The 26,595-nt window shown below is 44.4% G+C and overlaps 1 protein-coding gene across 3 annotated transcripts in view; it reads right to left on the bottom strand.

Moving 5' to 3' along the window:
- Positions 1 to 26,595, bottom strand: part of LRP4 (LDL receptor related protein 4) — an 83,340-nt gene that overhangs the window by 16,582 nt on the left and 40,163 nt on the right. For 2 of the 3 annotated variants that reach the window (XM_038138001.1, XM_038138004.1), the window contains exons 2-19: positions 26,049 to 26,195; positions 15,162 to 15,278; positions 13,455 to 13,568; positions 12,899 to 13,015; positions 10,365 to 10,493; positions 9,900 to 10,019; positions 9,644 to 9,769; positions 7,271 to 7,396; positions 6,687 to 6,821; positions 6,401 to 6,526; positions 5,135 to 5,365; positions 4,720 to 4,876; positions 4,150 to 4,367; positions 3,037 to 3,213; positions 2,354 to 2,479; positions 1,431 to 1,639; positions 734 to 815; positions 5 to 110 (exon numbers count right to left, since the gene is read on the bottom strand). In XM_038138001.1, coding sequence (XP_037993929.1) covers positions 5 to 110; positions 734 to 815; positions 1,431 to 1,639; positions 2,354 to 2,479; positions 3,037 to 3,213; positions 4,150 to 4,367; positions 4,720 to 4,876; positions 5,135 to 5,365; positions 6,401 to 6,526; positions 6,687 to 6,821; positions 7,271 to 7,396; positions 9,644 to 9,769; positions 9,900 to 10,019; positions 10,365 to 10,493; positions 12,899 to 13,015; positions 13,455 to 13,568; positions 15,162 to 15,278; positions 26,049 to 26,195 — 2,563 coding nt within the window. The remainder of the gene's footprint in view (positions 1 to 4; positions 111 to 733; positions 816 to 1,430; positions 1,640 to 2,353; positions 2,480 to 3,036; positions 3,214 to 4,149; positions 4,368 to 4,719; positions 4,877 to 5,134; positions 5,366 to 6,400; positions 6,527 to 6,686; positions 6,822 to 7,270; positions 7,397 to 9,643; positions 9,770 to 9,899; positions 10,020 to 10,364; positions 10,494 to 12,898; positions 13,016 to 13,454; positions 13,569 to 15,161; positions 15,279 to 26,048; positions 26,196 to 26,595) is intronic. The other variant, XM_038138002.1, reaches the window with a different exon arrangement.

The raw sequence follows: 26,595 nt of genomic DNA, 5'->3' as shown, positions 1-26,595 counted from the left end.
TTACCCTCCAACAGGGTCCACCACAATATCTCTAGGCCTGTCTAGGTTCTCCCATATTAGAACAGTTCTCATGGTCCCATCTGTATTGGACACCTCTATCCGATCTGTTCCTACAAAAGTTGAGAGAGAAAATAACAGAGATGAAATTGGAATTGCAAGAGCTAAGGCAAAAAAACCTCCATATAACAATGCATTCTTCCCCTATATCCATCTGTGTTCTTAGCTGGAAGATATGTAAGAAATCTGGCTTAAAGTGTCACCTTCCATCCTCTAAAGTCACCTCTGTAGCTGTCACTGATGTGGAGTGCTGTAGACAATCCACCTCTCACCTAAGCCCCCATGCCATGAGAGAACAGCTAGAAAAGAATAATCTTCCTTACATCTCTCTTAACTATGACTCTCCAGCAGGGAACATGCTCCAAGTATGACCTGCTGCACCCCAAGATACACTGTTGGAAGATACATAAATGCACACAATCACAAGCTTGGCAGCAAGACAACAGTGACAAATATTTTTATAGAATTAGTACTGGGGATATTGGAAAGAGAATTAAACTAAGGGCTGTGCCTCAGTTCACACTCAGTTAGAAGCACATGACATGAAACACCATCTTTCTGCTACACAGAAATTAGACAAATTTGGAATGAAACAGACAGAACTACCCAGCTGATTTTCAGTTTTCATGACTGATAAGGAAGACAGAAGTCTACATAAAGCAGAGGATCCCAGTACCTGCATCAGTCCAGTATAGTTTGTTGGTGACCCAGTCAATTGCAAGTCCAGCTGGACTTTCCAGGCTGGTGTCCACCACAACCTAAATGAAAACATAAAGAAAAAATCCTTAGTGAAATTAGACCCTGGGGAGAAAGGACTTGTCCAACGCACTACCCATTCACAAACAATGTTAACTTCCAAAAGGCAAAAGTCTGAGCAGAGCAATGCCATACAAGAGAGAACATTAAGGACTTTGAAGTCCAAATAAGGCTTTTATTTGGAGAAACTTCTAACTTTTTTGTGCCTGAACAAACTGCAAATCCAAACTTTGAACTCTGTTTGCCTCATTTATAGTACCATCAGCCTAGAAGTGTGTGCAAAAAGCATTTCCAAAGAGCATGGCTCTTGTTCCAAACATAGAACATAACAGAGGTTTTAATACTTCTCCCTTTCAGATTCTAGGGCTACCACAAAGGAATTGAACAAAGCCCACAAATCACCATACTTCATGTCTCCATTCAAGGCTCTCCATACAGCCAATTGTTTATGAAGTGTCCAGTGATCTCATTAGTTTGTCATAACTAGGCAAACTAATGAACAAAAGATCCACCGTGAACTGCAGCGCCTTAAAAAGCCAGTGTATCCCAGTGGCTTCAAATCTGCTGCTCAAGGAGTCTCCTGGCCAGATGACCTCCACACACAGTGAACACTGTACCTCCTGGTTTGATCCATCCCATTTTGCTCGGCTGATTGAGTCAGTGCTAACGTCTGTCCAGTAGACATAGTCATCCTTTGAGTCCCAGTCTAGAGCCACAGCACTGCGAACATCAGCAAGGGGGATGACATCATCTGACAGGTCATCTGTGTCAAAGCTGATCCGACGGATGTCCATCCTTCGGGCAAAAAGCAGGAACTTGTCAAGACCTGATCAAAGGTCGAAAGGTCTTCTTTTAATTTCTCTAAGTTCAACAATACAGTGATAGACAGACAATTCCCTGCTACATCCACAACCTTAACTACCTACATCATCTCTCACTGGCAGGCCTTTGGTCTCTTTTTTTTTTACTGGAAGGAAAATACCACTGGGAGAGGATGGGCAAGGGGGGTCAGAGTGGTTGTGAGCTCTCTCCTGGGGTGTAACCTATGCTGAGGGAACAAGGGCAACCATATTCTTCAAAGAATGGCATAGATGTCGCTCCAAATCAAATAGCTGTTTTAAAACAGCTCTTGAGAATCTGGGAGACAGTTGATCAAATTCTTTCACATAGCTGCAAACTAAGAGAAATGTGGCAATGATGAGGACTGAATTTTTTGTTCATCACTGACACAGCCATTATGGGAATTTCAGAAAAACAATCAGCTGTGCCAGGTAGCATGGTCCCAATAGCAGCCCTGAAATAAGGACCCAGTGTGGAATTTGTCTGCATCCCCACCCATGAAGCCTAGCGAGGGCAGTGAGAATACACCACAGGGGAATGCATCAAAAAAGGTGAAGCATCCTCTGGCAGGACCCTTAATACTTCTGTCTCAGTCTATCCAGCTGTGCTTCCTTGGAAGCAAGTACTGCTGATGCTTAGTCCCACTGCCAGCCCTCTGCCACCCACTGAACATCTGAGCACGTGGTCCCACCTCACTTACTCTGGGCACAGGCATGGCTGCTGGTCTTGCGGAAGCCCGTGGGGCAGGCGCAGGTGTAGTCCTTGCTGCTCGGCAGGCAGAGGTGAGTGCAGCCTCCGTTGTTGTCCCCACAACGGTTTCTCCCTGCTCAAGTAGCCAAAGACAAGAGCAACCACACATAAAGCAAAGAGTAAAGAAACCAGGAAAAACACTAGTTGAGGTGTCAAGACTACATGGATATAAAGTCCCAACCCAGAAGTCAATTGAAAATAAGGAAACATATAAACTAAAGCACTAACTCCATTTTTAGAGCTCAATTTTAAAATGAACATTTAACTCAATGCACTTCGAGAGCAGATAATGGCAATTGAAGAAGAGTAAGGGAGATGTCAGTCATTGCAAGATCCACTTATGATTTTTCCCCGTCCCAAAACATCTCTTGTGTAAACAAGCCCCAAGTATTTCCTACTGAAAGGCCTCCACCCACGCTGTCAGCAGGGGGAGCTGCGGTAACACCCAACTCCGAGGTACCGGCCGAGCAAGTTCAACACCAGGGCGGGGGAGCAAGCTCTGCCACAGCCCCGGGCTCAGGCAGGGGTGTGTCCACACGCTGGGTTCAGGACGGCATCTCCCGGCTTTACAGGGAGTGGGTGGCTCCGGGTCTTCCACTGGCTCAAATGAGTCTCGACCCGCTCTGCAGTTACCTGCTGGCTGACGCTGAGGATGCAGCGTGTGGATGTCCATAGGGAAGTGGAGTTTGTTGCGGATGATCTCCTGGTTCTTGCCTGTGAATTTGTTGGCACTGTTGATGCTCTTGGTGTGCCAGTCTGTCCAGTACAGACTGTCCTCAAACACAGTGATAGCAAATGGGTGTGGGAGCCCTGCAATAGACATCCAATACAGGAATATGATCACGTCTAACATGACTCAGGCTAGCAGGGAGACAAGGGAATGCTCTTTCCACTGCCCCTTAGGCTTCACCACACTCAACCTGCTGAAATACACTTCACACTAACTTAACAGACAATTCCTCTCCGCTATAATTCCTCTCTGTCCTATAATCACAGAACATTAGGGGGCTGGAATGGACTTTAAAGATCATCTAGTCCCAATCCCCCCACCACAGGCAGAGAGGGACACCTCCCTCTAGATCAGGTTGCTCAAGGCTTTTTCCAACCTGGCTTTGAACAATGCCAGGGCTGGGGCATTTGCAACCTCCCTGGGCAATCTGTTCCACCACTTCACCATGCTCGCACCATGCTTTCACAAGTAAAAAATGTCTTCCTAATACCTAACCTGAATTTCCCCTTTTTTAATTTGTATCCAGTATTCCTTGTCCTAACACTACAGTTCCTGATGAAGAGTCCCTTCCCTGCTTCCTGTAGGTTCCCTTCAGACACTGGAAGGTTGCAATGAGATCTCCATACAACTTTCTCCTCTCCAGGCTGAACAGCCCCAACTTTCTTTCCAGCCTTGGTAGGGGAGTGCACCAATCCTCCTATCAACTTTGTGGCCCTCTTCTAGACTTCCTCCAACAGTTCCATGTTCTCCTTATGTTTGGAGCCCCAGAGATGGATGCAGCATTCCAGGTGGAGTCTCACAAGAGCAGACTCACCTCCCTCAACCTGCTTTTGATGCAGCCACTGAAGAATGGATGGCAAACTCCATCCCTCAGTGGTGACAGGATTCATTCCACAGTGAAAGAACAGGAGACAAGCACAGATGCAGGAGCCAGTGTCTCAAGCTCAGATCAGCACTGTGCTACTCTGTGGTCTTTACTGCAGAAAGCAGTTCCCTGGAGAAAACCTGTTACTTACCTTGGCTAATAACAGCCTTCCTATTGCGTCCATCAAGGTCAGCCCTCTCAATGACGTGATGTTTGGCATCCACCCAGTACATTCGATGTCCTGCATAGTCAATGGTCAGTCCATTGGGCCAGAAGAGGTGTGTATCCGCAATGATGCGCCGATTAGAGCCATCCATGTTGGAATACTCAATGCGGGGAGTGTTGCCCCAGTCGGTCCAGTAGATAGTACTGCAGGAGACAGAGGGTAGCTACGAAACTTGTGGCCCACATAGTGCACCCAACATCACTCCCTATCAGGACAAAGCAATATCAGTCCTGTGACCTCGAGCATGAGACTGGATCACAGCCATGGGAGAAGTGAAAAGTAACATCCAGCCTGCTGGAAGGGCCCAGAGCAGCATTAAGGATCTGAAGGGTCCCAACACTGCCAGGTTCCCCAAACTCAATCAGTGCCAACTCAAGTCTTGAGCCCCGAGGCAACCTTAGTGACCAAGATTGGGGTTTTCACTGTTCAACAAAAAGCATGCACATGAAGAGAGCTCGCTGGGGTTTCCCCCTGGTTTCCCATATTTTCACTCACCCCTCCATAGGATGTAGGGCAATTGCTCGGGGCTTCTCCAGGTTCTGCCACAAAAGCACTTTCCTGTGAGTGCCATCCAAGTTTGCTACCTCAATTCGAGATGTCCCAGAGTCCGTCCAGTATAATTTATCATGGATCCAATCAATAGCAAGTCCACCTACGTACAAGACAGAATTAAGCACAGAATGAAACCATGGATCTGCACTGAAAAATACTCCCCTTTCTCTGTCCACCTCAGAAGAGGCCCAGTTTCTTCTCCTGCCAGCCAAGATTAACTCCAGGGCGACACTCATCTAACACCCATTCCATCCAACCCATACTCTTCCTCAGGGAGATGCGCTTTGTTCTGCATGCTGGGTCCCCACTTTCCTCCACTCACCCACCCTATACCATTGCCTTTTTTGTGGTGACGCACCTGGGCTCTCCAGCCCTGTGGAAACCACCTCTTCCACATTGCTACCATTCAGATTGGCCCTCATGATGCGATCGAGCGTGACATCAGACCAGAATACCAGCTCCTTGCTGTGGTGGAAATCAAGGGCAATGGCATTTTCCAGGTTGTTCAGGAGCAGCGTATACTCAGAGCGATGAGGCAACACTTGTCGGATATCAATTCGATTGGCAAAGAGGAGCACAGGCTCTGGCCCTAAGGATATACAGGAAGACAGCATTGGAGTATTAGACAGCACTTGACTGGGTCCTGCCAACCATTCCCTCTGCATCAAGCACCAGAACAGAGTTTTGCAGTACTGGCAGCAGAAATCAACCCTCAAGTGAAAAACACTTCAGAGAGCTGTTTTTACATCCTCTATACACAGTCCTAACTCAAAGATGAACAGTTTTAAACCTTCTCATAAACATTAACTTAGCAAGAAGCAATCACTCCCGGTCCTACCTAAGCCTGCCTCACCTCAGCCTCTGAAACTGTATTACTAGATAGCCACTTTGCAGCTGGACTAGAGTTTCTTTTTCCTATATGCATTTCCTAGCCATGCAAACACGCATGCTCTACTACACCTTCTACTACAGACAGGACACAGTTGAAATCTGCCTCAGCTAGATATAAACTCAGCAGGTACTTCCACTGCAAAAAAACATCCCCAAAATATCAACATCCTTTATGGATATCACTAGGGGAATTCCTAATGAAATCTAAAGTCTTTAAGTGAAATTTCTAATTCCTCAGCTCCTACATTAGAGGAGGAATAAAGTTAAAGAAGTGTATAGATATCTTTAAAAAAACCCAACAGATCTCCATACAGCAGCCATTCACAGCATTCAGGATTGGTGACCAGCATCAAGGGTCAAACCACAAGGAGTTGTGACACAATGTCACTCATTGGAAAGACTAAGACACTTCCTGAACCAAGAAAGCTTGTTTTGTCCCAGGTTCTGAGTCACAAGGAATGACAAAGGACTAGGAAGAAAAGGCAAGGGCCACCTCCCCAGCGGGGAAAGGAAACAGTGTAGTACCTCTCTCCATAGTCAAAATCACACAAAATTTCCACAAACATTTATCAACAGCATGGGCATATCTAACACAAATCCAGGTACCTACTTTCCTTCACATGTTTGTTTGGTGAACAGGACAATGCTGCCAGTGAAGCACTGAAGACATAATTATGAGAACTGGACCAACAGACACACACCAGTTGTGTTGTTAGGTTGAACTCCCCTTTACCTAGAGCTTTGCAGCTACGTTTGTCAGGTCGCAGCTCGTAGCCTTGCTCACACCAGCACTGGAAGCCTCCTTCACTGTTGGTACAGCCTTGGCTGCAGTAGCCTTCCTCAGCACATTCATTCACATCTGCATGTTACAGAGGAAGTTACCGTTAGATCATCAATACACTCGAAAATCTCACTGATAGATTGCATCTGCTTTCATACTCTGATTTTCACCCTATCATAGCCACTAATTTCAAACATATAAAAGCAGCAGGGAGGAGGCTACTGCTCCAAAAACCCACCTTGGCATGATCGGCCATCTTCCAGGAGCCTGTAACCTGTGTGGCAAGTGCACTGCACCATCCCTCGTACCATCTGGCATTTCTGAGCACAGCCACCATTGTTGTCATTGCAATTCTCCTCCCCTGTTCTTGGACCTGCGGAAGAAACATGTGAAGATAACTGAGCAGAAACCACAAGGCAGCTGCTCTTGCCTTCAGCTGTTAGGCAGCAGTCACCCTTCAAAGCAGGCTGAACAAGAGGGGGAGGACACAAGCTGTGCTGGAAGCTTCCTCTTTGCAGCCAGAGCTCCCCTCTGCAGGCCACAACTGAACAGGACAACAGAACTCAGATTAACATGTTTTTAGGATTCAGTGTCTCTGCAGACAAATGGTGATATCTGAGATCATATTCTTTTCCCCATCATTCCTTGTGCGCAGTCTTTAATTGGCAAAACGAACAAGGTTTTCTTCCTCAATCTTTAACTCGCTCCCATTTTCACAGCTCAGACTTTCTTTCCTACACACATCCTCCAGTAACACCAGATAAACTCCCACGCATTAATGGGCCTCCATTTGTGTCTAAGACTGAACTTGGGAGGACTTACGGCAGTTTTGATGTGGGCTCTCATCACTGCCATCTCCACAATCATTTGCTCCATTGCACAGCTTCCTCTGGCCAATACAGCGCCCATTCCCACAAAGGAACTGGTCTGGAGCACACTGAGGGGTGCCTGCAATAGAAGAAAGGAAAAGAAGCACATCACAGCTTAGTGATGGAACAATAGTCATGGTGAAGAAAAGAATACAGAACATTTTCCAAGATTTGTTACCAACTTTTCATAGGAGCACAAATACATTACTTCCTCTTCCTCTGAATTCAGCTCATCTAGCAGTCCTTCCTTCTCTGCATACTTTTATGCTGATTTGGAGGTCTGCAAACTCTCCACCAGTCTGAGTCCGCTGTTGCTTTACTGTGAAGTTCATCTGACTAGTTTCTCTTAGAATGACTGGAAGGTCCTGGCTTAGCTCCCTTTGGTTTCAGAATCCACAACCTTACTCAGCATGTGCAAAGGAGGAGTCAGTTCCCCACTTTAATAATCTGATCTGTCACACCAGCACAGCTATGGATCTTAAGCATGCCTAGGAAGAAACATCCTGTCTAGCCCTAGCTGTACTTTGATGGACTTGGAATGAGATTTACATGCATCCCTGAAATCTGAGCTCAGGCAACAGGATTTCACATGACCTACACGCTTCAACTTCTGCTGTTGGCAAGGAGACTGTACAGAATTCTTGTAAGCAAAGTAATACTGTTTGTAGGGACTTTGCCAATTTGATTGTTTCTTCAGCAATAAGTGCACTGTCCTGTTGCCTCTTACTTCTTGTACTTTTTGAGCTAACTTGATTAAACTCCCTAAATCATTACCCTCTGATAATCTTACAAAGATAACAGGACAATACAGTTACCAGCAGAGAAACAATCAGATTGGCAGACTGCCTGTAAACAGTGTGGAAAAGGGTAGTTGTGAGATTAACAAGTACAGTTAAGAACTACAGACACACCAAGTGGGAACATAAAACCAGACAACATGCAGATTCACTTTTCAGAGCACAGGAATACTGTATATGAAGGATTCTGAAACTTGGACTTCATTTGTCGTATTGAACATAAAGACCCTTACACCAGCTGATTGCCTAGTATTTTAGGAATCTTCTCTATGGCCAATAAAATGTATCTCTGCTCTAAAGCCAAGAGGATTTTAACTCTTGCTAAAGACATTGGGACACCACGCTAGGTCGCTTAGATGAGTGAGTACACTTCCTGGAAAAACCAGTTTAATTTTCACCATAGACCTTTCACTGTCACCATAGACCTAATGTAGAACTGCACAACTAACCTTACAGTAACTGCACCTGGTGTTTGGTTTGATATGGAGATACTGAATTTCAATGGCTCTGGAAATTGGACTTGGCTTCTTTCAGTACCTTTAAATACCTTTGTTATCAGGATGAGGACACAGGGTTACCAGATTGTCTTTAAGTACAATTGCTTTTTCCAAGATCACCACACTGATGCTCACAACAGCTGACCAATCAAGAGCAGCTGCTCTCAAATGACTACAAAGTGTGCCTCTCCAGGTCCTCTGAGCTCAGCTGTCCTCACAGAACAGCCACTCTCCACTCCTCAACAGCCCCAAAACAAGAGGTACAGTTTCACAAATCCATTTTCTCAACCCTAAAACCACTGTTCAGAACACACGGATCCAGAAGGATCAGTACACATAGCTGGGTTCCATTCACTAGGATGAATTCATGGACCAGCACACTCTAGTCCTCAACAAAATCTACAGGCATCCTGAAGACTCTAAGGAAAAGAGAAGATTCTAGACATTCTTTGAATGCTACCATAACACTAGGGTGTGTTGAAACCCTCCTGCTCCCCATAACTACTATCACACAAAGGAATAGCAGCATGTGAAATGAATACTAGAAAGAATAAATCCTGAGCAAATATCTAAAGGGAAGCTGACACCCTTAATCCTCTAAAACAAAGTTTTGTTCTTCTCTTCCACTAAATGTCCTTCTTGATTCTACTGTCTGCTAGAGTTGTTCAGCAACTTCACAATGCAACGGGAAAGCTATCCAGAACTACCTAGAAGGCATAAGTTAGTATAGCCGATGTGACAAAGGTAGTAACTTGGTACATTATTGAATTGTCCCAGAGCTCTGTGGTAATTCAAAGTGTAAGGACAAGACAGGAGGATACATGACCAGAAAACACCTTCACCTAAGTTAGCGTAAGCACACAGACCTGCACGAGTTGGTAAGCACAAAAGACAGCCTACAGATCCCATTCTCTGGGAAGGACAGAAACTCTAGGTTGAAGTCCCTGAAGCAATATAAAAGAGATTTTACTACCTGCTACCATCAGGATGGAAACTTAATTAGCTATTAAGCAGCAAGGTAGCAGGTCAAACCTGTGTTCTCACAGTTCTCCTCATCACTGTTGTCAGAGCAGTCATCTTCCCCATCACAACGCCAGGACAGACGGACACAGCGTCCTGACTTGCAGCGGAACTGGTCAGCTGTGCACATCGACGTAGCTGAGGGCCCAAAAAAAATACATCAGATGAACAAGAAGAATCAGAAAATACCCAATTCCAAAGCTAACTGTCCCAAACACTCTTTTGCATCCACAGAAACAGAATGTTTCCACCAGTTCCCAGCACTCACTGCAGTTCCTCTCATCTGACTGGTCATCACAGTCGAAGTCGCCATCACACCTCCAGCCAGCATTAATGCACAAGCCACTGTTGCACATGAACTCTCCAGAGCGACAAGGCTGGTGAGATGCTGCAGAGATGATAAAACACAAAAAGGGCAAACTCAGACCAATGTAACAATCCCCAAAGCTCCTCAGTTTCACCCTTACCCCCTATTATTAAGGAACTTGGTCCTGAGTAGATTTCTTCTGGAAACTGTAGTAATTCTTGTAAATAGAAGTGCACTGACTACACAGTTCTCATCACTATTCTCACTTTCCAGAGTTAAACAAAACCCCTAATTATGAAGGAGCCAGCTTATGTGTGAACAATTAGATTGCCATCTACACTGTAACCCCTTCTCCAGCCAATGCAAAATACATTAAGGTTTGCAACTCTGATTCTTGGACAAGGACATCACCCTGTGCTAACTTACAGCAGTCAGATTCATCAGACCAGTCCCCACAGTCATCATCACCATCACAGTGGTAGATGTCCAAGATGCAGCGTCCATATGCGCACTGGAACTCCTCCAAGCTGCAGGTGGCAGCTGGAACATCTGATGCTAACAAGGCAATCAAAGAAAAAATATGTGAGGTGACAAGGCACAATCTAGTTTAGAGGCAACCTTCTCAGTCCCATAATGGATTGGCAAGTATTCATTGTTGCTTATCTCTGCATGATTTGTATTACAGAGAGGAATGCTGGTTTCGCTTCATTGAAAAGCAGGTTAAACTCCTATATAAAGACACTCATGCAGATGATCCAGTAAATACAATTTAAAAAAAAAAGGTTACATAGGATATTAGGCTATAAGGATGGAACTTTTCAAGAGCTGTTAAATTCTAGAGGAGCAAAAAGATATGAAAGAAGAATTGATGGGAAAGCCTCAGAAAGGATCCAAGAGTGTCACCTTCCATCTTATGCTCAAAACATTATGTCTTAGTGCCAAGAAAGTGTTTAAATTGTTTAATAATTCTGAAAAAGGTAGCTAGAAAAACAGAAAAAAAAAAAAGAAACCTTAGGGATAGCTCCATATTAAGGACTGCAGTGTGTCAGAATGCAAGGTTAAACCAGGGAATGATTCCTTTAAAATGTTAACAAAAATAAGCACTTGAAGGCCAAATGAAGCAAGCAAGCAGCAGGGTGTACAGGCCAGCACCTGACCTTTGAGGATTTCCCCCTCCCTTTCCTCTCAAGCTCTGGCCAAAACAACCATGCCTATTCAGTAAGGGGCACTGCCAGAGAGATGACCCTGGGCAAAGCCAAACAAACGAATGGTCAAGGATTTGCCTACTGCTCTCTGTTCAACAGCACACTAAGTGCAAAGGCATGAAAAATATTTTGAGTCCCACACAACAGAATCTGACACCTCTTCTCATACTTTTTGGAGAATGCACTGTACATTTCAGATATACAAGTCTCCCAGCTGAAGAGTTCTGAATATAAATCTATTAAACAAAAAGGAAAAGAAAGACTGAAAAGAAAAAGTGGTCTAGCAAGTGAACTACACCTGCCTCTCCAGCTTGAAGAAATGGGCACAGCCTGAAGGCATGAGCGAAGAGTGTTAATTCAGTGAATGGCAGTGGCTGGATATGAAAATGTGTGTTAATGTGTTCCTCACCAAAGGAGCCTGAGTGTTTCAGTTTCCTTGAGAAAATTAAATCAGTGACTTAAATTATCATGCTGTGTGATTCAATTTTAACACACGCATCCCCAAAAGAAAACAAAAAGAAAAAAACACAGACAAAAAAGAAGTGTGAAATCCCACCTTGTCCCAGACAAACATGACTGTAGATAAGAAAAAGATGACAACCACATGGATGAAGATAAAAGAACAGGAGATAGCCAAATTGAACTTCTTAGCAAGTTACTTAAAATGTCTTATAGAGACAACTGCCAGCTAGGACTGAAATAGCGTTTCAGCTCAGAGAAACAGGACACCACTTCTGGGTGCCCCTCCACTCCCACAGGAGGCAATGTTGGAACATCTCTCTTCCCTTCCTGAGGGTCTATTCATGGCCTTCGGTGAAGTGACAGGCAACGAGAAAGGCAGAGAGCGAAAGGAGAGGGAGAGAGGCTGGCTTCCTCTTAGAGTCCTTTCCTGGCTTAGAAATGTTTCCAGCCCCTGGCTTTCTGCCAAGTCTCATTATCTGGAAAGATAAAAGACAACTCCCCCATGCATCCACTCTCCCTGCCCTTCAGGAGCTGGCGGCCCTCATCCCCCTCCCAGAGCCTTTTGAAGTTTCCTGCTATCTAGAACAAATTCTGCAAAATGCCTTTGAGAGCAGGGAGGGGGAAGGGACCACTGCAAGTTCCAGAGACATGGACAGTGCTCACAGACTCAGGAGAGAGGCAGTGTGGGTTAGAAAGGGACACAAACTCTGGTCCCACTTGCTACAAGCCTGTGAAGGTGAAGAAGGAAACAACTGTTGTGGGTTCTCATGCCCCAACACCACCCCCCTCCTTCAGCATTAGTGACTTGTTGGGCAACATTCTGCAAAAAGCATTTACATGAAGAGAGACTGGGCAGGTAGGAGGTGTCTTCAGTGTGCAGTACCTGAGGGTGGTTTCAGTAAGGAGAGTACCCTTCCACTTCCAAAATTTCAGTCTGGAATCAGACAAGAGGAAAAAGAAGGGAATAGTGTTCTTGCCTTCCAGCTGCCCTTCAACTCCTCCAGTTTTATAGAGAGCTATATTCAGTAAAGCATAAACCTCCTGCTCTGACACAAGGTCACAGCTATGGGAAGAAAGAGAAGCAGCACGGCACAGATGAAATATGCCTGTGAGGTAACACAAGAGAGACACCATTCTTTTGTGCCCTCTGGGGTAGGCAGCAGAAGGTAGCATAGCTGCCAGTACAGGCAGAACTAACTTGTTTTTGATCTCTGCTGCAGAAAACATGCCAAAACCCAAGGCAAGAGCAGGTCCAAAAGGCTATTTCCTGTGATTACAAAGAAAAGCACTTACGGCAATTCTCTTCATCTGAGCCATCCTTGCAGTCTGTGTCCCCATCACAGAACCAGTGCTCAGCTATGCAGCTGCCGTCACTGCAACGGAACTCCTTCTCTGAGCACTTTCTCATATCTGCAGAGACAGCAATGCAAACAAAGCCTTGGCTTTTCTCAGAGTACCCAGGAAAACACCACAACATCCTCCTGAAGCTCCTAGGGCACCCACAAACAAGACTGCTCATTAAAGCATACATACCCATGTCGAGCGAGGCCTGAGCAAAACCATCATTGTTTGCAGAAATGACACAGTGCTGGATTCAACAGGAGTCCAAGGGGAATTCACAATGCCACGTCAAGGAATGAAAGGTCTCAAGTGATTTTTTTTGCCTGGCAGGTGAGCCACACAGCCCAAGATCCTAAGCAGCCAGCACTTGGAATGGAATATCCCACAAGTTCAGCCCAGAAAAGCCAGCTGGGAGCCTCAGCTGTGTTCTGGGAATCCTAGAATTGCACAGGCTGGACTCTGCACAACTCTTCTTAAAGTACTGAGGGCAGTATTTACATTAACTCACCACACTGCTCATCACTGTTGTCCCCACAGTCATTGTCACCATCACAGTGCCACAGGCTGCGAATGCAGTATCCATTCTGACATGAGAACTCATCTTCCTCACATTCCCTTGGAGCTGCAAGGACACAACAGGGGTAAGGTAAAGGCAAGGCAAGAAGATTTAGCTTGCAGAACAGCAATGTGTGACATGTTACAAGTCGAGCAACATCATCCTCCAAGGACACGGTGATGCTGGAGAGCTGATTCTCCTAACAAATAGCAGGAGAGCCACTGAGAGATTGCTTGAGTGTCTCTTTTCCACTCCATTAATACACCAACAGTACAGCAGGCTCTAAAACTTGAAGTTTAGGTTGAAGGAAGTAGCTGGAACAGAGAGATGAAGCCACTCATCCTATGCTGGTATGTGTTCTAGCACTGTCCCAAGCCAGACTCAAGATAATCCTGCACAGAAAAAACATAATCCAAACCTCTTTTTAAATGAGTTAATAGTCTCTATCATTACCTAACAGATAACTGCTAGCAGTGTTGTATTTCCACCTTCTTTTCACAACAATGTCAAAGCTGTCTTCAAAGCAAAGGACATGTTCACTGAAGAGGGAGAGAGAAAATTTGAATTTCCTCTTGCGAACACCTCAGTATTTGCAGCCTCATTCCACTCTCCTCGCCAGTCTCCTAAGGAAGCTTGTCTGCAGACAAGTAAGGAAAGGAAAGGGACTGCAAATTTAGCACCTGAGGACTCCAGTCCAACAGAAAGCCTCCTATGGTTACCACTAGCCTGAATAACGCCCCAAGAATCTCTCATGCACAGAACCTTGTCTTTCTCCTTTCACTGGCCTCCAAATCTTTTGATCACACTCTTCTCCAGTGTTGTCTTAGATATGAGGGCACTTCAAACTTTTGTGAAAAACAGAAAACCAAAGAGACCCAGACCTACATATCTTTTCCTTCATGAATATATTTTAATGGACTGGAAAACTGAGTTTAGTCCTACATTCCAGAGCATCACACAGGATGTCAACCTATGAACTTGGCTTCCCAGTTCTTTGCCCAAAAAGAGAGGCAGAGATCAGGGATATACTGATCAGAAGGTGAACTAACTTCCATGCATGCAGTAGACATGGAATACTTCACAGTCAAGAGCTTTATTTCTGCATTTCTTCAGATGAGGTTCCTCCAACAGAGCCACTTTGGAGCACCATGCACACAACTCTGTGTAGGCAGTATCCCTATAGCACCTCCCTCTCCTCAAGGAGCCCTGCTTGAAGGGACAGGATGCTGGTGACAGGCCAGCACTGCAGGAAAGTCAGACAGTGGAACCTGAGGCCACAGGAAGTCAGCCAGACAGGCAGTTCAGTAGGATTTGGCAGGGGTTAGATGTTTCCACTAACAGGGGAGGGCATGAAGAGCCCAGCTCAGGGAAGTGCTTCATGGGACATTAACTAGCAAGGCTTCAGGGCATAAACGGTTCTACAGCTGGATGGAGAAGCATCCCCTCCCCCAAGACAGGCAGCTGAACAGCAAGCCAGGTGCCAAGGCAGCAGGGCTTACAGGTACACACCTCTGTCACGGGCAGAATATAGCTTATTACAAGCCAACAGCCCAAGTCAGTGGATAGACTCTTACATTCCTGTAATGAAAAGGGTCAACTTTCCCCTGTCACAGCAGGCAGGCACTGCACCCACCCTCTTCCCTCAGACAGGTGACTTACGGCAGTCCTGCTCATCAGAGTCATCCTCACAGTCATTGTCTCCATCGCAGACCCACGACCGGCGGATACATTTTCCATTGTCACAGTGGAAGTCCAAGGGGGAGCATGTGGGCAGCACTGAAAGAGCAAAGAAACACCTCATGGAGCTGCAGCCAGCTTCCTTCCTGAAACAAAGTTCCTTCCCTCCTGAAGGAGCAGAGATAAATCTCTTAGAAACAAAAGACAAAATTTCAAGTTGTCAGGAAGAGCTGTTCCTTAGAGGGGGGGTCAGGGTAGGCCTGTAGTTCAGCAGTCTCTCTTCCCCAGAGAAACTCTGACCTTTCCACAATAAAGTAGCTGTTGCAATTCCCCCATTGAGCTCCTCTTTCATCCTTGAGCCTGCTGTCCTCCCATAACTGCACTTGTTTTATAACAAGCAAAGTTAAACCATCAACACATTTTCTGCATGCTTCCCAGGGCAGTCCATCCTGTTTCTATTACACAGCAAGTTCCTGAGAGTGAGAACTATCAGAAGCAATGTTTTGACTTTACAAAGTAACATGCTACAGTGTGTGTTTCAGCATGGGGACTCTGTTGGGTTTTTTTTGCCTAAGAAATCTGCAAGGAGAAGCTGAGAAGCAGGAATCCACTGCTGTGGATAATTTTCTGTACCTCAGGCGTGGACAACAGAGTCCTAAGCTTGCTCGAAGTTTCCATCCAGAAGGGATGAAAGAAGGGGACAGACATGGGATGATGCTTGTCTACACAGGAGTCTGTTTGCAATGGAGTGGAACCACAAATCCACAGTGTCTGAAGAGGCCTGGAGCCACAAAGCTGGAATTCAAGGGGGAACATCATTCCTGTTCTTTTCCCCACAGATGAGAGGAACACTCAACTCTGAGAAGTTCATGCTTTTAAGTGCTGCCAGCTGTGGTAGGCAAGGGGCTGCACAAGACTGTTCCTGACAGGTGTGTTCTCTAAAGAACGGCATTTGCTCGGCGATGTGACGGGGCGAGGGCTAGAAAGGCTACTGCCTGAAACCCTTTCATCCCAGCCCAGGCTGCCGACAGCAACTCCCATCTGTCACCAGGCAGGCCAGCCCTCTTCTGCTATGCTGCTACTCCCTTTCCTGCCAACACTATCCTGGAGGTGGGAGTGAGAGTGGAGGGAGGTGGGTAAAAAGGAAGGTGAAGACAGCAGCCACACACAAAAGGAGGATAATTTAATAAGGAGAACAAATAGTCGCATTTTCAGTTTCTCCAGCTTTCTCAAACCCTCTGTTTCCCCTTGGCCCAGGACTGCCTCAAGTGTCCTGTTAAAGAACCATGGATTATACATACTGAATCATTCACTGCTCTCCATAGCAAGTCCTCCAACATTTTTCACCAAGAGCCTGTCCAAAAAGCTCCCCTCTGTAAGAATATATTAGGGAAAACAAATTCAGACTTTATATAACAACCATTTTTCTAACCACAGATTTGGATTATCTTCCCAGCTGTTCCTGTAGTGTGGCAGGCATTTCTGTATCTGAGGACATCACTGCAGATGTAATTGCCCTCAACATTCCAAGAATTTGGCATTGGCTCTTGGGAAAAGGCCCTTCCCATCATGTCTAGGCTACCCCATGCAGATATCTGTCCATCTCATATCCAGCTACTTCTAGGCCCCAGAGGGTTATGAAGGAGAGGGAAGCACAAAAATCTGTCTTTTCCCTCTACAGGTTTGCTAGCATCCTGATCTTCTAATAGCTGACCCCTTTCCTTATATTTCACTTTCTCTGGGTTGCTACAGCAAAATGAAGAAGGAGTTTTATCTTCTTCCTCAGGGCAGGCAGAAGTACAAAACTCTCCACTTTCCAAACTCTGCTTCAAAACAAAAAAAAAGAAGACATTTTTGGACTCAGACGATCACTCCCACAGATCAGACCTCTCTCCCCCAAGAACAACTTCCAAACACTGCACACTGAGAAAAACCTTCCCTGGCCTCAGATGCAATTTCAGGACTAAGACCCTCCTCCCATGCTTTAGCATGACTAATCACCAAAGGACTGCACAGGAGCCACCTGGAAGGGAATTTGCATGCTCACTCTCCAGGGGAGAATTCTTCAGGCTCCCAGAGGGTTAAACCATTAGTGCTGGTTCAGAGCAGATACCATTATGCCACTGAACTGCGGCATCCCTTCATGAGCTAAGGACATAAAACGAAATTCCACTCCTACAGGGAGCAGTTCAGCCAATTTCATACTCCCCCTAGATATAAAAATCAAGCTTCAAGCACAGGGGAAGAGAGCAAAACACAAACTGCTATATACAAAGGAGGACCAAATTCCCTAACCCAGCAGAGAGCAAATGTGTGCTAGTCCAGACAACACTCGGGTGGGAGCAGGGTGGGATTAAATCTCCTTCTACAGGAGCCCTCCTTTAAAGGAGGAAGAAAAAACACAAACCCACTTGAGACCAAAAAACCCAAACTAATGAATGAGAGACATCTAATGATGTCTTATAGAGCAGAGGAACTGCCAATGGGATCAGGGCAGGGATCCACATCAACGTGTAGCCTGAATCTAATAATAGTCAGAAACAGATGCTTCAAAACAAAGTGCCAGAAATTCTGGGAGCAGCTTTCACATGGGGGCAATCTTCCTAATCCCCCTCTTCCTATCTCTGCCCTCCCAATCCCTTCTTCCCACTAAAAAGCACACTGCATACACAAAAACATTCCAGTTTCCTTCTATTTGTTCTAAGGACATCGGGCTCCAGTTCCACTGCACAGCCTTTTGCTCTAGGGTTGTTACTAATGAGCTCTTCTGTTGGCCATTTATCACTTCATATTTTGATGAGTTTCATTTCTATAGAGTTAAAGCCAAGGCCATATCACTAGCCCACAGTGAATGTTTAATACTGTTGTAAATACATCCAAAGTCTTTGGAAATTTGAAGTAAAGAGGAAATTCAAAAGTTAGGAGAACACACTTAGGACACTCAAACAACCACCTCTATGTCTTGTTCTGACATAATGGAGCAGCTATACAGTCTGGTAAGTGTATTGCTTTCACTCATATAGCTAACTTTAAAAGCCGCAGTCACAAGGTAGGTATATGAAATACAAATGAAGCAGCAAGAACTCTTTTCACTGACAGAGTTGGAATGAGACCTCTTCATTTTGCTGGAGGACAAGCTGGATTAGCATCAAGAAGACTAGAAACTGAATCCCCATATTCTCATCCCATCTTGATATTTGATGCATGACCCTGGGACAGTTCTGCCTCTTTCTCCCCCTTCTCCAACCTGTAAAATGAAGGATATTTATTACTTTCTGAAACAGCTGCAGGTCCTTCATAGGCACTGCTTCCCCTGATAAGAAAGCAATCATAGATTGTAGTAAGATGCTTTAACCAGCACTCACAGCAGGATTAAGCTATGCCAACAGAAAACACAGTTAAGCCTCAACCCCCCCTTCTCTGCTCAATTCCAGCCTGATCTCTCCATATCAATGCAAAGAAACAACATTTTCCTAAGAGAGATGAGCAAAGGCAAGTCCCAGGATGGAGTTGAAAGCAGGCAAATGCCCAGACAGACAGGTACTAACCTGCCTCCCCAGGCAGCGCCAGAGGCAGGACAGGGAGCAAACCCAAGGAAGGGGAGCCAGTGGGAAGAACTAGGCTGGGCAGCAACAGCCAAAGAGAGCACATCTGTCAACTGACAATGAGCAATACAAAAAGGCCTTTGAACTTCCAACCATTTCCCTGAGCTCATCCCTCTGCATGGTCACACTGGACATCATCCAATGTTTCAGCAAAGCTAGGTCTATCATAAGCCTGCTATTCCTCCCCCTCTCCCAACTCCTATTACACAGGACACTCTTTTTATTGCCAAGCAGAAGGAGAAGGGGGAGGGCGGGGGAAAAGGGAAGTTTATAAGGTGAAACACAGACTGAATCACGTCCCACTGTCCTTTGAACACTTTATCCCTGTTGCCTGTGGTAAGCAGGTTGCTTTGTACCCAAGGACAGCAAGCAACTGGTGTTCAGAGCTCTGGAACGCAGAGAGGCTTGAACAATACTGGCTGCTTAAGTAGACAAACTCTCATTCATGTGAAGAATGAGAAGTCAATTTTAAAAATAAATACAACAACAACAAAAAAATCATGCTACCTAGATTAGAAAAGTGCAGCCTGACTCCCAGCTATGATCATACTTATGCCTATGTATAAACATACATATACCCACAAACAGATGTGTTTGCTGAGATCTGCAGCACAGCAGACAAAAACTTCAGGGACAAAAATAAACGAGGTTACTCCACTCTCAGGAAGAAAAAGGAGACAATGCATTTTACTAACAAGCATCTTGGAAAATCTAGTTCCAGAATAACATAAAATGTTATTGTACTGCTGAACTGTATTTAAGGATGTTGCCGGTCAAAAAAAAAAAGTACTATCAGCATCCAATCTTTCACAGCCCTTTGATCACAAGCACTCTGCCTGCAGGGGCATTGCATTAATTCTGGTGCCTTTTAAAGGAAACATACCTACTCCAGGCCCAATAACATGACAAAGTTGCAGATGTGGAACTGGTGTGTTTTCAACTCTTGACAAGAGTTCCTAGATTTTAAAACTTGAAGTTTAGAAGTGAAGCTAAAGCTTCACCTGAGCCTTTGCATCTGAGCTCCTGATTAAGTGAATGGCAGAAGGAAAATTGTTCTTTCAAAGTTTTCATTAATTTTAATAAAAGACCCATGAGATTTTTATCCTAACATCATCTTAATTTTTTTTCTTGTGGGGCTGATGAGCAGTTTATAGTGATAGTCCTGCCTGGCAAGGAAGAGACACTCTACTGGGCTTGAATGAGCTGTAGCTCAACAGGAACTGTGTAGATTTCTCCATGAGATGGGAGCAACAGATCACTTTTAGTAATCTTTAATGTAAAAGAAGTAAATTTTTCTGCAGTCCCTTAAAATGAAGAAATTTTGTACAACAGCGCATAGAGGTAAGCAAGCAAGTCTGTGTCCCGAAAAGTAACACATTTACAAGTTAATTATGTACGATACAGATCCAAAATTCAGGGCAAGAACACTCTTCTGGGAGGATGGTTATGGGGAGATTTGGCGTATCTTGGGAGAAACAGAACTATCTATCAGTCCTCAGGCCAAGTTTACTCAGTTGTCCTTTCACCCTTGCCACAGGAAGTAAGACTCATTCGCACCATGAGGACTTCAAAGGGCGTGCAGGAGGGCAGAATGAAAACCATTCCTCTTCTTGCATGCGGCTTTCGTTAGGGACGGGCCAAAGCAGTCTCTGCTGGCACAAGGCAGGAAGGCAGCTGAACTACTCTGTGCATGTGCAGTGAGGGCTTCTAAGCCAGACACTGCCAGCAAGCCAGAGAGCTGACACCAGATAAAGTCTATGGAGCTGGCATGACAGCTGGCAGGTTGCTTATAGCTATTATTACTACAGCACTCTGGCTTGTAAACATGATCCAGAGCAGGAAGCAAACATGTCACAGAATAATTGGCTTCCATCACAGCAGGGCTTCAAATTTGCAAGGAGAACAATTTCTGCCACAGGTAAGCAGAGGCAGGGCTCTCCCAAAACTAATAGAAAATTCCTATGGAGAGGCAGATGTTCTAAGGACACCAATACAAATGTAAAGTGTCTGGGGTGTGCAGAAACAGTAACAGTTGAGGAAAAATTTAGTGCAATCAGCTCAAGAAGTGGTGATTTGTTTTATAGTGTGCAACACAATATTAAAAATCCAAACAAAGTAAAACACACCATATTTTAAGAATTTATCTCAAAACTGAAAATATCTCTCAAAAGGAGTGTTTCCCATGTCTGCTCCTGTTTTTCACAGTTGTTAACTCCACTCACTACCAAGTATCTTGTTTTCTTTTTTTTACACCCCATGCTGTATTTCAAGCTGTTATTCTTTAACCAAAATTACAGATTACCAATTCAAGGCTAGAAAATTGCATTAATACAGAATTTAGCCTACTCCAATCAACTACTCAAGCATATATACTCAAGCAGTACTGTATAGACACAGGTGCAAGACTGAATCTTGACTTGCTAAAGTAATTTTTACCTTAACCCCCAGCCTGTTTCAGTCTCTTGCTTTATTAGGAGTCCAGTAGTTCAATGTCTTCCCATTTTCCTCTCCTATTCCCAAGGAAGAAGAGAGAACTCATTCTTCTCATTGTATTGGCTTAGAGTATATATATGAGCATATGATACACAGAAGAAAAGTACACTTTAAAAAGGTATGGTTGCATATTTTCCTATTTTTTTGGAAAGTTTGGACATTCACAGGAGAAAAAAGAAAATCCTGTAACTCTAAAACTAGCTTGCAGCAGATCAGTGGAAAGGTGGGATTCCTTGCAAATACATCTGTTCACTCTTCCAATCAGAGACATCTACTTGATATTATAATTCCTGCCTGTAAAACTCAGAGCTGCACATCCATACAATTGCTGGAAAATAATCTAAATAGCTTCAGCATCTCAGAAGACTCCATACAAAGTGGTTGCAGATTGCAGTTCATAAGTCAGAAAGAACAACTGGGCCCACTCCAACATGAAGACTAGCCCCATGTTTTTTAAGGAATTTTTAAAGCAGGCCTTTAGTATATCTGGAGCTTGCTGGATGACTTCAGAACAATCCAAATCTTTAGCTCAGTATTTGTATTAAAAGGAATTTAATAATTTCAGTCAATAAATTAAATAATAAATCGAGTTCAAAACAGAGAAGCACAAAATTTCACTCCAACCAGGAAACTTTATGCATGTCACAGACAAACAGACAGGGAAGGAAAGAAAAATTAGTGAACCAATTGTTCTCTTGCACTGTGTGCATCACTGCTGATTCGTGAGAAGCTTAAATTGATTTAACGCTCAAGCTGCTGTTCCAAGGGGCTCAAGCCCTACCCTTGTTCTTGCACTCCTGCTGCCCTGTTTATGTTTGGCACAGTTAGCAAACAGAGAAAATGGAAGTTTAACCCCACAAACAAGTACGCCTTCAAAAGGCTCCTGTATGCCAAGCAGAAGAGAGTGATTTAGCAAGCAACCTGTTCTGGCAAAAAGGTTCAGTGCTATAATAACTAAACAAGACATGAAACAGCACAGACAATTACCACAAACCTACAATGTAGAGCTGATCTAGTTCTTACAAGCTAAGAATAGTATCATACTTGGATTCATAATGAGCAGCCACTCAGAGCAAGATATAACAGGCTTAAAGGAGTAAGTGTTCCTCGGGCTCCTCCGCTGCAACCTTGAATGTGTGTGCTGAAGTCATTAAGAAATAGGGTGAAGGATGTTACAGAGATTTGAACTTTTATTTCTGCTTTCATTTTTCCTCTAAATTGCACTTGAAATACTGCTGGCTGTCAGCTGAAAAAGTTATCTTTGTACCTATTCTACCAGGATGCAATACTTAAAAAGGCAGCTCCTATTCTAGTCCTTTTCCCTTGAATCACTTTACTACTCTGTATAAATGGAGCTCCTTATCTCCCCTTCCATCTTGTCAAACCTACTGTCCTTCTCTGTACATGCTAGCTTTCCTGTATCACTAAACTGCAGAGACCTACAGCACAAGTTATATCCTGAATAAGATCACAGAATCATCAAGGCTGGAAAAGACCCTCAAGACCATCTAGTCCAACAGTCAACCAATGCCACCCCCAAGCCATACTTTTAAGTGCCACATCCAGACAGCTCCTAGACACTTCCAGGGACCGTGACTCCACCACCTCCCTGGACAACTTATTCCAATGCCTGACCACTTCTTCAGTGGAAAGTTCTTTTCTAATGTCCAATCTGTACCTTGCCTGCAAGGTGCAACTTAGGGCCATTCGCTCTCATCCTTCCACTTGACACATGGTAGAAGAGACTGACCCCAACCCCACTACAACCTCCTCTCAGGTAGCTGTAGAGGGCAATGAGCTCTCCCTAGCCTCCTTTTCTCCAGGCTAAACCCCAGTTCCCTCAGCTGCTTCTCCCAGTACATGTTTTCTAGACCCTTCACCAGCTCAATTGTGCTTCTCTGGACACACACCAGCACCTCTGTGTCCTTCTTGTAGAGAGGGGCCCAAAACCAGACACAGCACTTCAGGTGTGGCCTCACCAGTGCCAAGTAGAGGGGGATAATCACTGTCCTGGTCCTGCTGGCCACACTACTGCTGATACAGGCCAGGATGCCATCGGCCTTCTTGGTCACCTGGACACACACACACACTTGATCACATTCAGCTGCTGTTGACCAGCACCCCCAGGTCCTTTTCTGCTGCGCAGCTTTCCAGCCTGTAACACTGTCTGGGGTTGTTGTGATCCATGGGCAGGACCTGACACTTCACCTTGATGAACCTTGCACAACTGGTCTCAGCCCTTCGACCCAGCCTTTTCCTTACCCACTAAATGGGTCATGTTGTCATAGAAGGAGATCAGGTTGGTTAAGCAAGACCTGCCTTTTGTAAAACCATACTGTCTGGGCCTGATCCCTGGTTGTTCTGCTTATGTTGTATGATGGCACTAGGATGATCTTCTCCATGATCATCCCTGGTACTGAGGTCAGGCTGACAGGCCTTTAGTTCTCTGGACAATCCTTCCAACTCTTTCTATAGGTGGGTGCTTCATTTGCCAATCTCCATTCAACTGGAACTTCTCCAGTTAACCAGGACTGCTGCTAAATGACTGAAAGTGGTTTGGCAAGTTCTTTCATCCTCATTACTTTTAGGTGCATCCCTTCTGGGCTCAGACTATAGGAGTCTAATTAGCATAGCAGGTCACTAACTATTTCCTTCTGGATTATGGGGGCTTCACTCAGCTCTCTGTCACTAAGTTCCAGCTCAAGGAACTGGGTATCCTGAGGACAACTAGTTTTAGCATTAAAGACTAAGGCAAAGAAGGCATTAAGTAACACAGCATTTTTCTCATTTCCCTGACACTATCCTACCCTCTACATTCAGCTAAGGGTGAAGACTCTGCTCAGCCCTTTTGCTGCCAATGTATTTCTAGAATTTTTTCTGTTGCTTAACTGCAGCAGCCAACCTTCTTAGAAACTATAAATTAAAAAAGGCAGAAGTCAAACCCAGTTCCCACGTTCTCTGCATCATTTTATATTCTGTCTCTTATATGTCTACCTCTTATTTTATATTCTTCCCAGCCTCCCGTGCCTGAGAATATCAGCAGATTGCTCACACTTTCGTACTGTTTCCTACTTTGCACAGCTTCCACTCAAATAGATACAGGCCAGATCCCTTTAATATACTGTATCAATCCTTAATATATTGTATCTTACTGTGCAAGACCAGAAGGTTCCTCTCTTTGAGGCCACAGACAGAGAGACACGATGCATCAGCAGACACCAAGAGAAGAGTGGAAGAAAGTAGCATGAAAAAAAACGTTCTTCCTCAAAACACAAAATCTGCCTCTACTTGTAATACAAAGACTTCTCAAACAAGAGGTGGCATATTCATCTTTAACAGCCCTTAGTGGATTATACATCCATAAACTTGTCAGATTGCTGTTCGAGAATGTTTGAAGTTTCAGAATCAATGTTTTGTGGCAAGGAGATTCACAGTTTAAGCATAAGTTGTATGAAGCAACTCTTGTTAGCACCTTCTGCTGGTTCCTATGGAAGATCTTATCTTTCCCGCCCCCAAGTCCTACCATGCTGCTTAGCTTGAAATGTTTGGTGCAGGAAGTTGTTGAATTACCAGGAAAATCATATCAAGAAGTATCTCTTGTCTAAATCATTACTGAGCCCACCAAAAAACAAGTTAAAACAATCCCGCCATCATCCCCCAATCTCCTCATCTACCTGCAAAAAAAAAAAAAAACCAAAAAAAACAACAAAACAAAAAACACAAGAAAAGGACTTTTCTGTGCTTAGTAAAAAGCCAGTAAAACCAGGTTAGCTATTGGATATGCCTCACCTCCCCAAGACTCAAGGTCTTCCATGTTGCTTAATGCTCACAGAATTTTAAGAAACAAGAATTGAGAAGGAAGGAAATTTTAATGAAGCTGGGTTGACATCTCCCACATTTAAGGAAGAAGAGATTCTTTGAGACAATATTTAAAAGATTAGGAAAGCTCCTTTCCATACAGTAATCAACAGCAGAAACTAGGAAAAGTTAAAGATCCAGCAGAGGAAGATAAATTTCTCTCTCATGTCCATTGACAGGAGCCTTAATTTTTCAGCTCTAGGGCAACTTTTAGGAAAGGAGTTTCATGAGACCAGGACTTCTTTTCTACTCTTCAATTCTACCATGCTCTGTGGAATCCAAAGAGACAAGGTAAAAAAAGAACTTGTGCCTCCACGGGAGGAGGCTTTCTCTATTCATCTGTATCATGCTACACCCATTTAGAATGACATTTCATACCAGCTCTCACCTAGCTGGGCTCAGCTACTCAGATACACAGTACCTGCAAGGTAACATGTCTCAGCAGATCCCAAGACCAGTGAATGTTATTTCAGTGCTTGCCTTTCCCTCCCTTTACAGGGCAGCAAGGACAGGAACTAGAACGTTACTTAAGAGGGCAGACACCCTCAATACGCCTCTTCACACTGTTTATTTTGCATTAATATTTACAGCAAAATCATATAATTTAACTCAGAGATAGTGCTTTTGCAAGGGTGGAAAAATGAGAGGTACTCTTCTCTGTCCCTTCTCTCCCTCTAACATATTCATGTTCAACCACCACCGAAAACCAGTTGCAAAAAAAGCTGAAGTTGGGCTTTCACTGTGTTTTATATCATTATAGCTTTGTTCAAGTCTGAGTCAGTCAAAAGTACGTCATCTACAATCAAAAACTTATGTCACACAAATAGCAGGATATGCCTGTAAAACAGGGCAGCACCTGCAGAGAAAAAGATATTCAATTTTCCCAAACACAAGCCAAGGATGGTATTCTTACTGCAGCCATCTTCATCACTGTGGTCCCCACAGTCATTGTCTCCATCGCATTGCCACTGAGCAGGGATGCAGGTGCATTCACCAAAAGCACTGACAGCACAGGTAAAATGATTACGCCCACAGGAGCACTCAGTGCTACTTGTAACACCTGTAAAGGAAGAAAAAAAGAAAGAAAAATGTTTTGAAGAGATCCCATCTCTTTTAGAGTAAACATTAAATAAAAAGTGACATCAATTTTTCTCTGTGTACACACAGAGAGTGTGTACACACTACTGTGTAAGAACACATCCTTGACTGCAAAGGAAAATATTCACCCTCCTCACATGCTGAAATTGGAGATCGATTACATGCAGAGTTTCTTGGAAAGGGGCTCTTTGAAGGCAAAAACAAAGTGCAATCTGCCAAAAAGAGACTTGGGAATCAGCTGAAAAATAACTCAGCACTAATCACAAACCCTCAAGGAATGCCAGGTATCAGAACACCCCTTTTACTTCACAAAGTCAGTCCTCTCCTAGACCACAGCGCTGCTGCTGCTCTTCACTTAGTTC

Source organism: Motacilla alba, chromosome 5 (genome assembly GCF_015832195.1).
Source record: "Motacilla alba alba isolate MOTALB_02 chromosome 5, Motacilla_alba_V1.0_pri, whole genome shotgun sequence".
NCBI lineage: Eukaryota > Metazoa > Chordata > Aves > Passeriformes > Motacillidae > Motacilla > Motacilla alba.
This window is presented reverse-complemented; position numbering and strand designations above follow the sequence as displayed.